The sequence below is a fragment of the Artemia franciscana genome, chromosome 21 (genome assembly GCF_032884065.1).
Source record: "Artemia franciscana chromosome 21, ASM3288406v1, whole genome shotgun sequence".
NCBI lineage: Eukaryota > Metazoa > Arthropoda > Branchiopoda > Anostraca > Artemiidae > Artemia > Artemia franciscana.
The window spans coordinates 20,654,285-20,667,058 of NC_088883.1; the positions used below are offsets into that span (position 1 = coordinate 20,654,285).

Sequence of the window (12,774 nt, forward strand, 5' to 3'; positions counted from 1 at the left end):
TTAGTAGCTTGCAAATAGAGTCCCTCCTCTTATTTGCTTATCCCCTTAAAATAGATGGTATCCCTTGAATGCAAGTCACTTACAAATAGCTGGTATCCCCTTAAAATCAGCTAAAAATTTAAAAGTCTAGCCCTTTAAACGGGAAGTTTCTTGGTTATTTTGCCACACTAGAACATGTGATTTGGAATGACCAGTCATTAGTAGCTTGCAAATAGAGTCCCTCCTCCTATTTACTTATCCCCTTAAAATAGCTGGTATCCCTTGAATGCAAGTCACTTACAAATAGCTGGTATCCCCTTAAAATCGGCTAAAAATTTAAAAGTCTAGCCCTTTAAACGGGAAGTTTCTTGGTTATTTTGTCACACTAGAACACGTGATTTGGAATGATCAGTCATTAGTAGCTTGCAAATAGAGTCCCTCCTCTAATTTGCTTATCCCCTTAAAATAGCTGGTATCCCTTGAATGCAAGTCACTTGCAAATAGCTGGTATCCCCTTAAAATCAGCTAAAAATTAAAAAGGCTAACCCTTTAAACGAGAAGTTTCTTGGTTATTTTGCCACACTAGAACATGTGATTTGGAATGATCAGTCATTAGTAGCTTGCAAATAGAAAGTCCCTCCTCCTATTTGCTTATCCCCTTAAAATAGCTGGTATCCCTTGAATGCAAGTCACTTGCAAATAGCTGGTATCCCCTTAAAATCAGCTAAAAATTAAAAAGTCTAACCCTTTAAACGGGAAGTTTCTTGGTTATTTTGCTACACTAGAACATGTGACTTGGAGTGAATTTTATCAGTCATTAGCAGCTTGCAAATAGAAAGTCCCTCATCCTATTTGCTTAGGTTATCTCATTCATAAAAACCATAAAAAATAATCCCGTATCTGACAAAAAAAATCCCAATGTATGTACACTTAACTTAAAATGAAAAGACTTTATTAAAGTCAAATTCATGGCAGGGTAATTAATCTTATCTCGTAAATATAGTTACTAAAGAATACTATAAATCCTTTGATTTTTTAGCTAATAAAATAAACTTTTGCTTTTAAAGCTTCTTGACCGGAATTATTAGACATCATGTGAATTCCAAAGTATTAGAAAAAGCGACAATTTTTTCCAAATTTGGCTGAAAAAGAGAAGGATTCATTAACATCGCATAAACTACTCAAATTTTTTTTTACAGCTTCCCACAGTAAAGGTGTGAATTCTAGAAAGGATGTAAGGGTGTCTAGTAAGGGTGTAAGTGTCTAATAAGGTTGTAAGTGTCTAGTAAGGGTGTGAATTTTAATAATCCAAGTGTCAATATTTGAATGCATATGAGTACAGGGGCGTAATTTTCTCAAAATCCTGAGGAGAGGAGAAAGGTTACAGTCAATTTTCCCAAGTCAAGTAAAAATGAGAGTGAAAAATGAGCCATATAATACGCTGTCGAAATACCTGTCGCATGACAACTTTGTCGAAAATGTCATACTGCCCTAAAAGTTCCTAATTTTGAAACAACCCAAAGAAAGAAAACCATGGTTTTTCAGGTGTGAATGTAAATAGATCTAAAAGGTCCAGGGGAGGGGGGGGGGTAAACTTCTATTTCATTTTAATGTCCTTGATACTTCAAATAAGATCGATTTGTGTATATTACATAAGGTTTGCTTTTGACCCTGTTCTTTTTTTTTACATGTTGCTTAACTAGTGATTATGGTAGTGAAATGTGAAATATGAAATTGACAGTAAAAACTGAAAAATGAGCCATATAATACCATAAAGACATAGGTATATTAAAGAAAACTAATCTATTTCTGTGGATACATTTTTTTTATGTAAGCCTTTTTAGTTTTGACAATTTTTTGAGGACGCTAAATTTCAGCTAGGGGGGGGGGGCAAACTGGGACAGTTGCCCCCATCTCCTACCCCATAGCAAATTATGTCCATGTATAAATATCTGCTATTGGCATAAATAGAGTTGCGCTAGCTGGTGATGGCAAGGGATCAGTCCTTACTGACAACTGACATCAATCCTTATAGACATAAACCTTCTAAAGTTACGCGAAAATATTTACAATAAAAGTTCATACTATATTAGCTTAGCTATTTGCAATTACATTAATGAGCGAAACGATCTTATCATCTAAAGCCACCACATTAATGAGCAAAACGATCTGATCATCTAAAGCCACCACATTAATGAGCAAAACGATCTTATCATCTAAAGCCACCACATTAATGAGCAAAACGATCTTATCATCTAAAGCCACCACATTAATGAGCAAAACGATCTTATCATCTAAAGCCACGACATTAATGAGCAAAATAGTCTCATCACCTAAAGCCACCACATTAATAAGCAAAACGATCTCATCATCTAAAGCCACCACATTAATGAGCAAAACGATCTTATCATCTAAAGCAACCACATTAATGAGCAAAACGATCTTATCATCTAAAGCCACCACATTAATGAGCAAAACGATCTTATCATCTAAAGCCACCACTTACCCCTTTAAAATGTACACAAAAACAATGATAAGAACAGGAAAAATCTTAGAGCTTTAGAACCAACTTACATTGACGATACGCATCAAGTTCTCGATCTCTTTTCTTCAGTTCTCTCTCTAGGGCAGCTCGGCTTCCCCACACCTCCAGGGCCCTAAAATCATTGCAAGAATCATAGATAGACTCAGAGGTAAAACAAAGGTAACAATTGAATAAAATATGGCATGACCCATCAGGATTACAGAGAGGAGGGGCTTGATCTATAAAATCTTAAGGTTCAACTAGCCTATTAAAAATTTTTGGATTTAAAAAATGCGTTTCATTCGGAATAGAGCGTGGCAGCCAAATCAAAAGGAAAAGAATAAAAATCTAAAAGGGAAAAATTTATGTTTCAACTTGTACGCAGACTTTGATTTCGCTGGAGGAGGAACCTTTTTTGAGCAATAACTTCAAAACTGTCCCTCCTTGCGCATGTATCTAGGTATATTTAAACAATTACGGCGATTGAAATCCAGTCTCCATGGTGAGGTGAAGAGATAATGATCGTAGCATGAGTGAACATGCTTCCAAAAATATGATCCGATAACAGAACCAGACCTAGCGCAACTTTGTATTTTAGGATAAAAAAAAGAAGGACAACAAAGAGTTGAGTGGGAACAGGCAAACGCTAATTCCAGGGTAGCAACAATTTGCTAATCTAATAAGTTAATTTAAAGTTAGTAAAAACACGAAATTTTTTGGAGCGGGGTTTTTAATGGTTATTTTTTCTTCAACAACATTAAATATAATAGGTTGGTTTTCACAAAAATTTAAAACTTAGGATATAAAATAAATTTCAAATGATTGTATACAGATATTCCGTACCATGTCGCTCCTTAAACTTTAGTAATTCTGTTTTCTAGTATACAAATTTAAAAAAAAGTTAGCGTCATTTTAAATTGATGATAGCGTCATTAATGCTTACCGTCATTTTAAATTAAAGTTAGCGTCATTTTAATTGAAGAACGTGCTTCCGACGTTCTATAAGACTAAGTAGCTTCAACACGAGGTCAATAATTCAATTTTGTAGAACAGAACTTTTCAACCGAAAATGAAAATGAATTTTCACTCACATTCAAATATTGGTATAGAGATAGATAAAATATTAATCTTACTTTTCTGAAGACATTACCAGGTGTTAGTTTATTTTTTTACTAGCTTTGTAACTCGGCAGACGTAATAATATTATACTAAGCATAAATAGGAACGTCAATTCACGAAAATATAAGAGGGGGGCAAAATATATTTTAAAAAATCAATGAGAGTAATTATGCTGTTTTATCTAAAAAAATTTAACGAGAATACAATAAAAATGAAATTTACAATGGCAATATCAAAAATGTATTTTTCAAAGTCTAGGGGGATGTGGCAGAGATATGTAGGGTACAATGGTCCTACTCCTCCAATTAGGCAATCAAAGCGTACGGAGAATTACTTCTTCAAGATTCAACCCAAAAGACTCCTCCCTCCTCTTTACCAGAGAAAGTTTGCAAGCAACACATGAAGATGGACTCGTATCTGTGTTTTCGGGCCTTACAACTGTTGTTTTTTCTTTAGCACGGCAATACTACTACTACTACTAATAATAACTCACTGCAGCACCAAGCCGCCTGAGGCCAACACAGCTACGCACGCTCCTCCTCCAACCTAATCTATTTAAAGCCTCCCTCTTTACACCCTCCCAGGAAGTTCCCATTTCCTTAAAATCTTTATTTATGACATCCTCCTAACCCAGACAAGGACGACCTGCTTTCCGTGTAGCCCCAGACGGTTGGCCAAAAAGGACAATCTTCGGTAATATGTCATCCTTTATCCGTAGAACATGGCCTAGCCATCGCAACCTTTCTTTCATTATAGCCCCAGAAAGCGGGATTGAACCACACTTTTCGTACAACCTACTGTTTGAAATACGGTCAGTCAGCCGGGTACCCAGAACAATCCGTAGGCAATTTCTCTGGAAAACATCTAGTAAATTTTCATCTGCTTTTCGGAATGCCCATGCTTCAGAGCCATATTTGACCACTGTCATCACTGTAGCTTCCAATATTCTAATCTTGGTTTGTGGACTTATCTTTCTATTCTTCCAAACTTTTTTTAACTGTGAAAAAACACCCTGAGCTTTAGCTATTCTACTTTTAACATCTTCACTGCTCCCACCATCTTTACTAATAATACTACCAAGGTAACTGAAGCTCCCAACCTGATCAATCTTTTCGTTACCTAATGTCACCTGTTCATCTTCACTTATTCCTAGCCTTAGTGACTTAGTCTTCTTAACATTAATTTTCAAGCCTATTTTAGCACCCTGAACTCGTAAAACCTCTAAAAATTCATTCATTTTGCTCACACTTTCATCTAATATGCTTAAATCATCAGCATAATCTAAGTCCAGGAGCGTTTTTCCTCCCCATTTGATTCCATGGTCTCCAATTGCCTTTCCGGTGCTCCTTAAGACGAAGTCCATCAAAATGATCCATATAAAGGGGGATAGAACACAAACCTGCTTAACTTCTGATTTAATACAAAACCAGTTGCTAACCTCATTTCCTACCTTAACCACAGCAGTATTATTCTCGTACATAGCGCAAATCACTTTAATGTATTTTTCTGGTATACCATATAACGATAAGACCTTTGTTAACGCTGTTCTATCAACAGAATCGAAAGCTTGCTCATAATCGATAAAACTAAGGACCAAAGGTGTTTGACAACGAAGGGACTTCTCAATTATTAGCCTAAGAGTGAAAACATGGTCGACACATCCTCTACCGTTTCTAAAACCGCATTGTTCTTCCCTTAAAACTTTGTCTACAGCATGTCTCAGTCTAAAAACTATCATATTACTCAGTAATTTGCTACCTACAGAGACCAGATTAATGCCTCGATAATTACGACACTCACTCTTGTCACCTTTCTTATACAGTGGTTTAATTAAGGTTTTCCTAAAATCATTGGGTACTTTCCCTTTTTCAAAAATCATGTGCATAATCTTCAGTAGCTTATTCCTAACCTCAGAGCCACCATATTTAAGAAACTCATTAATCATACTATCAGCACCTGGGGCCTTATTATTTTTTAATCCTTTTAGTACTGTCGCTAATTCTTCCTCACTAAACAAATCTTCCTTCACATCCAAGGTATCACAAACTTTTTCATTTTCATCTATATCTTTTCATGCAACTCTATCTCGTTTTAGTACATTCTCAAATGTTCCACCCATCTCTCTTTAACTTTTTCCTTATCACTAATTGTGGCCCCTTTTCTATCTTTAACTGGGACTAGTCCGGATTGGCTACTCCCTTTCAATTTATTAACATGCCAGTATAATATTTTACTATTATACCGTCTAGCCGCATCTTCAAGATCCTCAGCAATTTTATCCATCGCCTCCACTTCACATCTCCTTAGTTCATATTTTAATGCTTTCTCCACTTTCTTTACATTCCTTTTGTTTTCATACGACCTATCACTCAGATAATTCTTATACAAACCCCTTTTACTCTCTATTAAACCTAAAGCTTTTTCACTAATATTCCTAGTTGCAGTCTTAGCACTCTTCCCTAGGACACCATCAGCAACTTCACCAATTGTTTTTCTGAAATTATTCCACCCATCTTCCACATTGTCAAATTTTAAACCCTCAAGTTTAGTACTCAACTGTTCCTGGAATTTTTTTCTTAAATGTTCATCCTGAAGTCTACCCACATCATAACTTTCCGGGAGGGAGTTACACTTCCGAAATTTCAGCTTTAAATTAACCTTAGACACTACTAGATGGTGATCTTTACTTTTAACATCAATAACGGCACTCCTATACACCCTAGTATCTTGTATTGATCCTGCTAGTCTTCTGTTTGCAATAACATAATCAATAAGGTTTGCTGTCTTACCATCACGTGAATACCATGTCAACTTATGGGCCATTTTGGGACCAAACACCGCATTGGTTATAACTAGGTTGTTATACCTACAAAATTGCAAAAGCCTATAGCCATTACTGTTTTCTTTTCCTACACCACATTTACCTAGGCTAGGATACCATCTATCCATATTTCTACCAACCTGGGCAATAAAATCTCCTAGCAAAAACACCATATTTCTACCTGGTACCCTGTCTATTTGCTCCTGTAACTGTAAGTAAAATTCATCTGAGTCACTAGTATCTCCATCAGTTGGTTCAATGGGGGCATATACTACTATAACTGATACCCTAAACTTTCTAGTCATAAAATGAGCAATTAGTATTCTATAATTAATACCTTCCCAGCCTAAACAAGACTTAGCAGCTTCCTTATTCATCATGAGCCCTACTCCCTGTCTATGTACCCCATCCTTCCTGCCTGAGTAAACAAATTCTATGTCACCTAATATCATGCTTCCTACCCCTGGGATATGAGTTTCTGAAACTCCTAATAAATCCAGTTCAAACCGTCTGAATTCGTCAGTCAAAATGTCGATGCGATAGTCATTTTTTAACGTCGTAACATTCCAAATTCCAATTTTCATGTTCTTTAAATCTTTAAAATTATTTTGGCCTCAAGAAAAGCAGTGATCCCGGATACTAGTGCAGGATGGGGACCAACATATCTTCTCAAGTCTACACTGAAGCGCTTAAGCCGGCTTAGAACCGGACAGCAAGAAGTCCCTGGGACCTCCAGTAAGTTGGAGGCTTTGTGCGATCCTGGGCCCATCTTGGTCACAACATGGTTTTCAGCACTTGGCGATGCTCTTCTATCAACAAGAGTCGAAATCCTGCACAGACAGTCCCAAGCCTATCACCTCCGACTCATTATATATTCATGCCTACAAATATTATGCTACTACGGGGAGGCAGCCCATAGTAGATAAATTAGCTAGGAAGAGGTTTTTCAGCCCGAAAACGCCCATTAAAACAAACCAAGCCCAGAAAAGTATCCAATAATCAGAATCCCGTACGAGTGCTGTGTTGTTTACTAGGCTATAATTTCCTCGAGGGGCGCCACTCCTCAAGTGGGAAAAATTGACCGCAAATTTCCCAGTCTTGCAGGTACCCCGAAAGGGTCGAGGCAGCCCTTTACAGAGGCCATTGTCTATAAATCTGGATCTTACGCCCTGCCACAGTTGCCCTCCTATAGAGGATCCTCCCACGATGGTGTTCTGCTTCACCATGCAATTTAACCCATTACTGGGAGAAGGTTTGTAACTCATCTGACGTGTGAACACGGCAGTTGGCCCTGCTGAGTGTACATTTGAGGGGCCTTCTTCCTCCTCAACCTGTAATTATGACCCCCAGGGAAGGGTTTCCCAGTTTCTATTATGGGCCCCACTGGGACAAGGTCCTACTTGGTCTAAGCCTCCTATGGAGCTACTCTACCTATCTGTAGGGCATTCCCCTATCTGTTGTCCTCCACCAAAAGCTAGCATGATTATCTAATAATTAACTAACTAATGCAACTAGTAAATAGTTACAGTAAATTGCAACTTTACTTTAATTTAGACTATAAAGTAAAGGACAAAAATAACATATACAAGCTCTGTTGTCCTCTGCTAAAACCTAGCATGCAAACTAATAATTAACTAACTATTGTAACTAATCAATAATTGTAATAAAGTACAACTTTCCTTTTAATTTATACCCTAAAATAAAGAAAACACAAAAAAGCTCTATTGTCCTCTACCAAAACCTAGCATGTTAACTAATAATTAACTAATAAATAGCCCATTTGGCCTGATTGCAACACCTCACAAGCCACACCTTATAGAAAACACCTTTGAGAATTTAAATTAAGAAGGAAACTTATTAGAAACCCTGCTAGTACTGCAAAAGTAGACCTAAGTAGCCAATTCAGCCTGTTTGAAACATCTCACAAGCCAACACCCTATAGAAAACACCTTTGATAATTTAAATGAATAAGAAAACTTATTAGAAATTCTGCTGGTACTGCAAAAGTAGACCTAAGTAGCCAATTTAGCCTGTGTGAAACATCTCACAAGCCAAAACCCTATAGAAAACACCTTTGAGAATTTAAATGAATAAGAAAACTTATTAGAAACTCTGCTAATACTGCAAAAGTAGACCTAAGTAGCCAATTTAGCCTGTTTGAAACATCTCACAAGCCAACACCCTATAGAGAACACCTTTGAGAATTTAAATGAAGAAGAAAACTGGATATTAAATATATAAAGAAAGAAAAGACAACACAGAGAACTGCCAAAATATTTTTGCGAATTCGCAGGGTGAAAATCTCTTATTGGCATGCACTGGCCACCTATCTTCTAAGGAATAATTCAACCTGGTCTCTAAAGCATTATTACGACTTCACTTTTTAGGGCTTTTCACTTTTCACTTTTAAGGCATATATATTCACTAGTCATGTGAGTTGAATAATATGACGACATAGTTAATTATTAGTCTATTAACTATTAGGATAGAGGGTCAGGATAATGAAAACAATTTAGTCATGTAAATAATGACACATATCCCGATAAGTACAGTAAAAACACATGAAGACGGAGTCATATCTGTGTTTTTGGGCCTTACAACTGTTGTTTTTTCTTTAGCACCGCAATCGACGTTAAATATATAAAGAAAGAAAAGACAAAACGGAGAACTGCCAAAAGGTTTTTGTGAATTCGCACTGGCCACGTATCTTCTAAAGAATTTTCCATTCCACCTGGCCTCTAAAGCATTATTGCGACTTCACTTTTCAAAATCACTCCCATTTTAAAGTTAGATGGAGATATTTGTATTTGCTTGTCATCTGAGTTGAATAATATTTTGACACAGTTAACTATTAGTCATTGGGAAACAAAAGAAAGTTTTTAAATTCCTGACCGTTAAAAAACGAGAAAACTCGTAAAATGCTTCTTATACTAACGAGACTACAGAAAAAAAATAGCTTCAATGTCTGTAATTAAATCAGCAATTTGTGAAAGCATAATAGAAATAAAATTACACAGTTTATAAGAGAAAATAATTGCAAGTAAAAATAGAAACTTTGACTTGTTCATAATAGAGACTGCTAAAATAGAATTTTAAGGAGTCAAGAAAATGAGAAGGTGTTCAAAACAAGATTACAGTTCCGGGAAAAAACCCATGTTCAGTAACTAGGGACGAATGTAGGAAGGAGTAAACAGCTCCAGGGCCACCCCCCCCACATCTCAAAATTCTTACGATTTCTCATATAATTATATACATTTTCTGTATTATTTTCTAGCGACCCCTGACACATAATTTCCAAAAAAAATCTAGGTGGTAGTAATTCAGTGTCTTATAGGAAAAGGGCAACAAAAAAGCTCTTTAAATGCAACAGGCAATTGATCTTCTACAAATACAGATTTAAGAGCCCTTGGCTTGAACAAATAACTCCGTTGTGGGATTCAATCCTATTGGATTAAACCACCCCTTCTTAGAAGAACTTAAGAATATGGAGGTGTTTGACCCAATCACATTTAATCAGTCCAACGTGAAAAACTGAAGCTTAAAAATTTCAAAGATACTCCATCATAAATTTGATAAGAGGTTTAAGGAAAGCCACACTACCAAAAATTTTAAAACCAAATCTAAGATATTAAGCCTAAAAACACCAGAAAAACTATCCCAAAATCTGGTCCTTCTGGAATATTTTCAACTTGCACAGAAGTTCTTACTGTAAGATTTTTCATCAGAACAAAATCTATAAGCTTTGGCTATGATCACCAATCTTTCAAAGATTAAATGAAAAAAAGTTTTTTAACTGCAAGTAATGAGCGACATTAAAACATAAAACATAAAGAAATTATTCCGTTTATGAAAGCTCTTTACACTTAAGCTTGACTCTTTCTCAAGACTATACTTTTCAAAAAAATAAAAAACTTTAGTGTAAAGAGCGAGGCATTGAGAAGGGGACAACCCCTTTCATAAACGGAATAATTTCAGTTCGTTTTAAGTTTTAATGTCGCTCCTTACTTGCAGTTAAAAAACTTGTTTTTTTTTCATTTAATTTCTGAAAGTTTTTTAATTAATATATTTTTTATTTTGGCTCGCCGCACATGAATGATTAAAACGGGATTTGCATATTAATTTTTTTTTGGCTAAATGGCTTTCTCATAGTTTTGACCGGATGATTTTGATAAAAAAAAAAGGTGGAGGAGGAGGCCTAGTTGCACCCCAATTTTTGGCTACTTAAAAAGGCAACTAGAACTTTTTATTTTATTTACGAAGATTTTTATAAGTAACTAATATACGTAACTTACGAATTAACTTACGTTACGAAATTCTATATTTGTATATTTTTTATTACGCATATGAGGGGGTTCTTCCCCTCGTCAATACCTCGCTCTTTACATTAAAGCTTCAACTTGCTCCCAATTCTTTAAAAATGACCCCTGAATCACAAACGCCGTAGAATAAATAGTTGAAATTACTAAAAATACTTTAGCGTAAAGAGTGAGGTATTGTGGAGGAGACAAACCCCCTTATATATGTAATAGTTTCTGTTCGTTTTAGGTTCTAATGCTGCTCCATACTTCCGCCAGAAGAAAAAATAATTTTATTTATTTTTTCATTGTTCTTTTAAATAATGCTAGAAAATCCTGCGGCCCCTTCATGGAAATTTTCTTCCCTCATGATAATTTCTTCCATGGAAAAATATTCCCACGTAACCCCCTCCCCCATCCCCCCATTAACGTGAAAGAAATCCCCCTGAAATCGTCTGTACACGTCCCAATAACCATTACTTTATGTAGACAATGGTCAAAGTTTGTAACTTGCAGCCCCTCCCCCGGGGACTGTGGGGAAGCTAGTCGTCCCCAAAGACATAATTATAAGGTTTTTCGACCATACTGAACAAAATGGCTGTCTCAGAATTTTGATACAGCAACTTTGGGAAAACAATGAGCGTGGGAGCGGGCCTAGGCGCCCTCCAATTTTGACTCTTTCTCTTAACTCTACTTTTTAAAACAGCAGAAAACTTTAGCGTAAAGAGCGGGGCGTTGAGGAGGAAAAGCCCCTTTCATATACGAAGTAAGTTCTGTTCGTTTCAAGTTTTAATGTCGCTCCTTACTTTCATTTAAAAAAACTTGTTTTTTTTTTTAATTTCTGGACGTTTTCGAATTAATGCATGTTTTGATCTTGGCTCTCCACACAGAAATAATAAAAACGAAATTTGCATATTAATTTTTTTTGGCTAAATGGCTTTTTCATAGTTTTAATCAGAAGATTTTGAGAAAGAAGGAGCGAGGGAGGAGGTCTAGTTGCCCTCCAATTTTTTGATTACTTAAAAAGGCAACTATAACTTTTAATTTTTTACGAACGTTTTCATAAGTAAAAAATATACGTAACTTACGAATTAACTTACGTAGAGAACTTCTATAATCGCATGTTTTTATTGCGTATATGAGGGGCTCACCCCACGTCGATACCTCGCTCTTTACACTAAAGATTAAAGTTTGTCCCAATTCCTTAAGAATGACCCCTGAATCACCGTAGAATAAGTAGTTGTTATTACTAAAAATACTTTAGCGTAAACAGCGAGGTATTACGAGGGGGTAAACCCTTCATATGCGTTATAATGTCTGTTCGTTTTCAGTTTTAATGCTGCTTTTCACTTTCAGTAGAAAAAACTTTTCATAATTATTTTTTCATATTTTTTTAAATAATGCTAGAAAATCCTGCGCCCCCTTCATTGAAAGTCTCTTCCACCATAAGAAGTTCCTCCACGGAAAGATCCTCCCACGTAAGCCCCCCTCAACTCTCCCCCCCAACCAAAAAAATGCCCATAAAAACATCTGTACACTTCCAAGTAACCATTACTATAAGTAAACACAGGTCAAAGTTTGTAAATTGCAGCCCCTCCCACGGGGACTGCGGGGGAGTAAGTCGTCCCCAAAGACATAGTTATTAGGTTTTTTGACTATGGTGAATAAAATGACTATCTCAGAATTTTGATCCGGTGACTTTGGGGAAAAATGAGCGTGGGAGGGGCCTAGGTGCCCTCCAATTTTTTAGTTCACTTACAAAGGGCACTGGAACTTTTAATTTCCGTTAGAATGAGCCCTTTCACGACATTTTAGGACCACTGAGTCAATACGATCACCCCTGGAAAAAAAAACAACAAAAAAAAGCAAATAAACACGCATCAATGATCTGTCTTCTGGCAAAAAATGCGAAATTCCACATTTTTGTAGATAGGGACTTGAAACTTCTACAATAGGGTTCTCTGATACGTTGAATCTAATGGTGTAATTTTCGTTAAGATCGTATGACTTTTAGGGGGTCTTTCCCCCTATTTTCT

General features: G+C 36.2%; 1 protein-coding gene across 3 annotated transcripts in view; it reads right to left on the minus strand.

Annotated features, from left to right (window-relative positions):
• Positions 1-12,774, minus strand: part of LOC136040900 (proton-coupled zinc antiporter SLC30A9, mitochondrial-like) — a 150,528-nt gene that overhangs the window by 112,275 nt on the left and 25,479 nt on the right. For all 3 annotated transcript variants that reach the window (XM_065725318.1, XM_065725316.1, XM_065725317.1), the window contains exon 3: positions 2,554-2,636. In XM_065725318.1, coding sequence (XP_065581390.1) covers positions 2,554-2,636 — 83 coding nt within the window. The remainder of the gene's footprint in view (positions 1-2,553; positions 2,637-12,774) is intronic.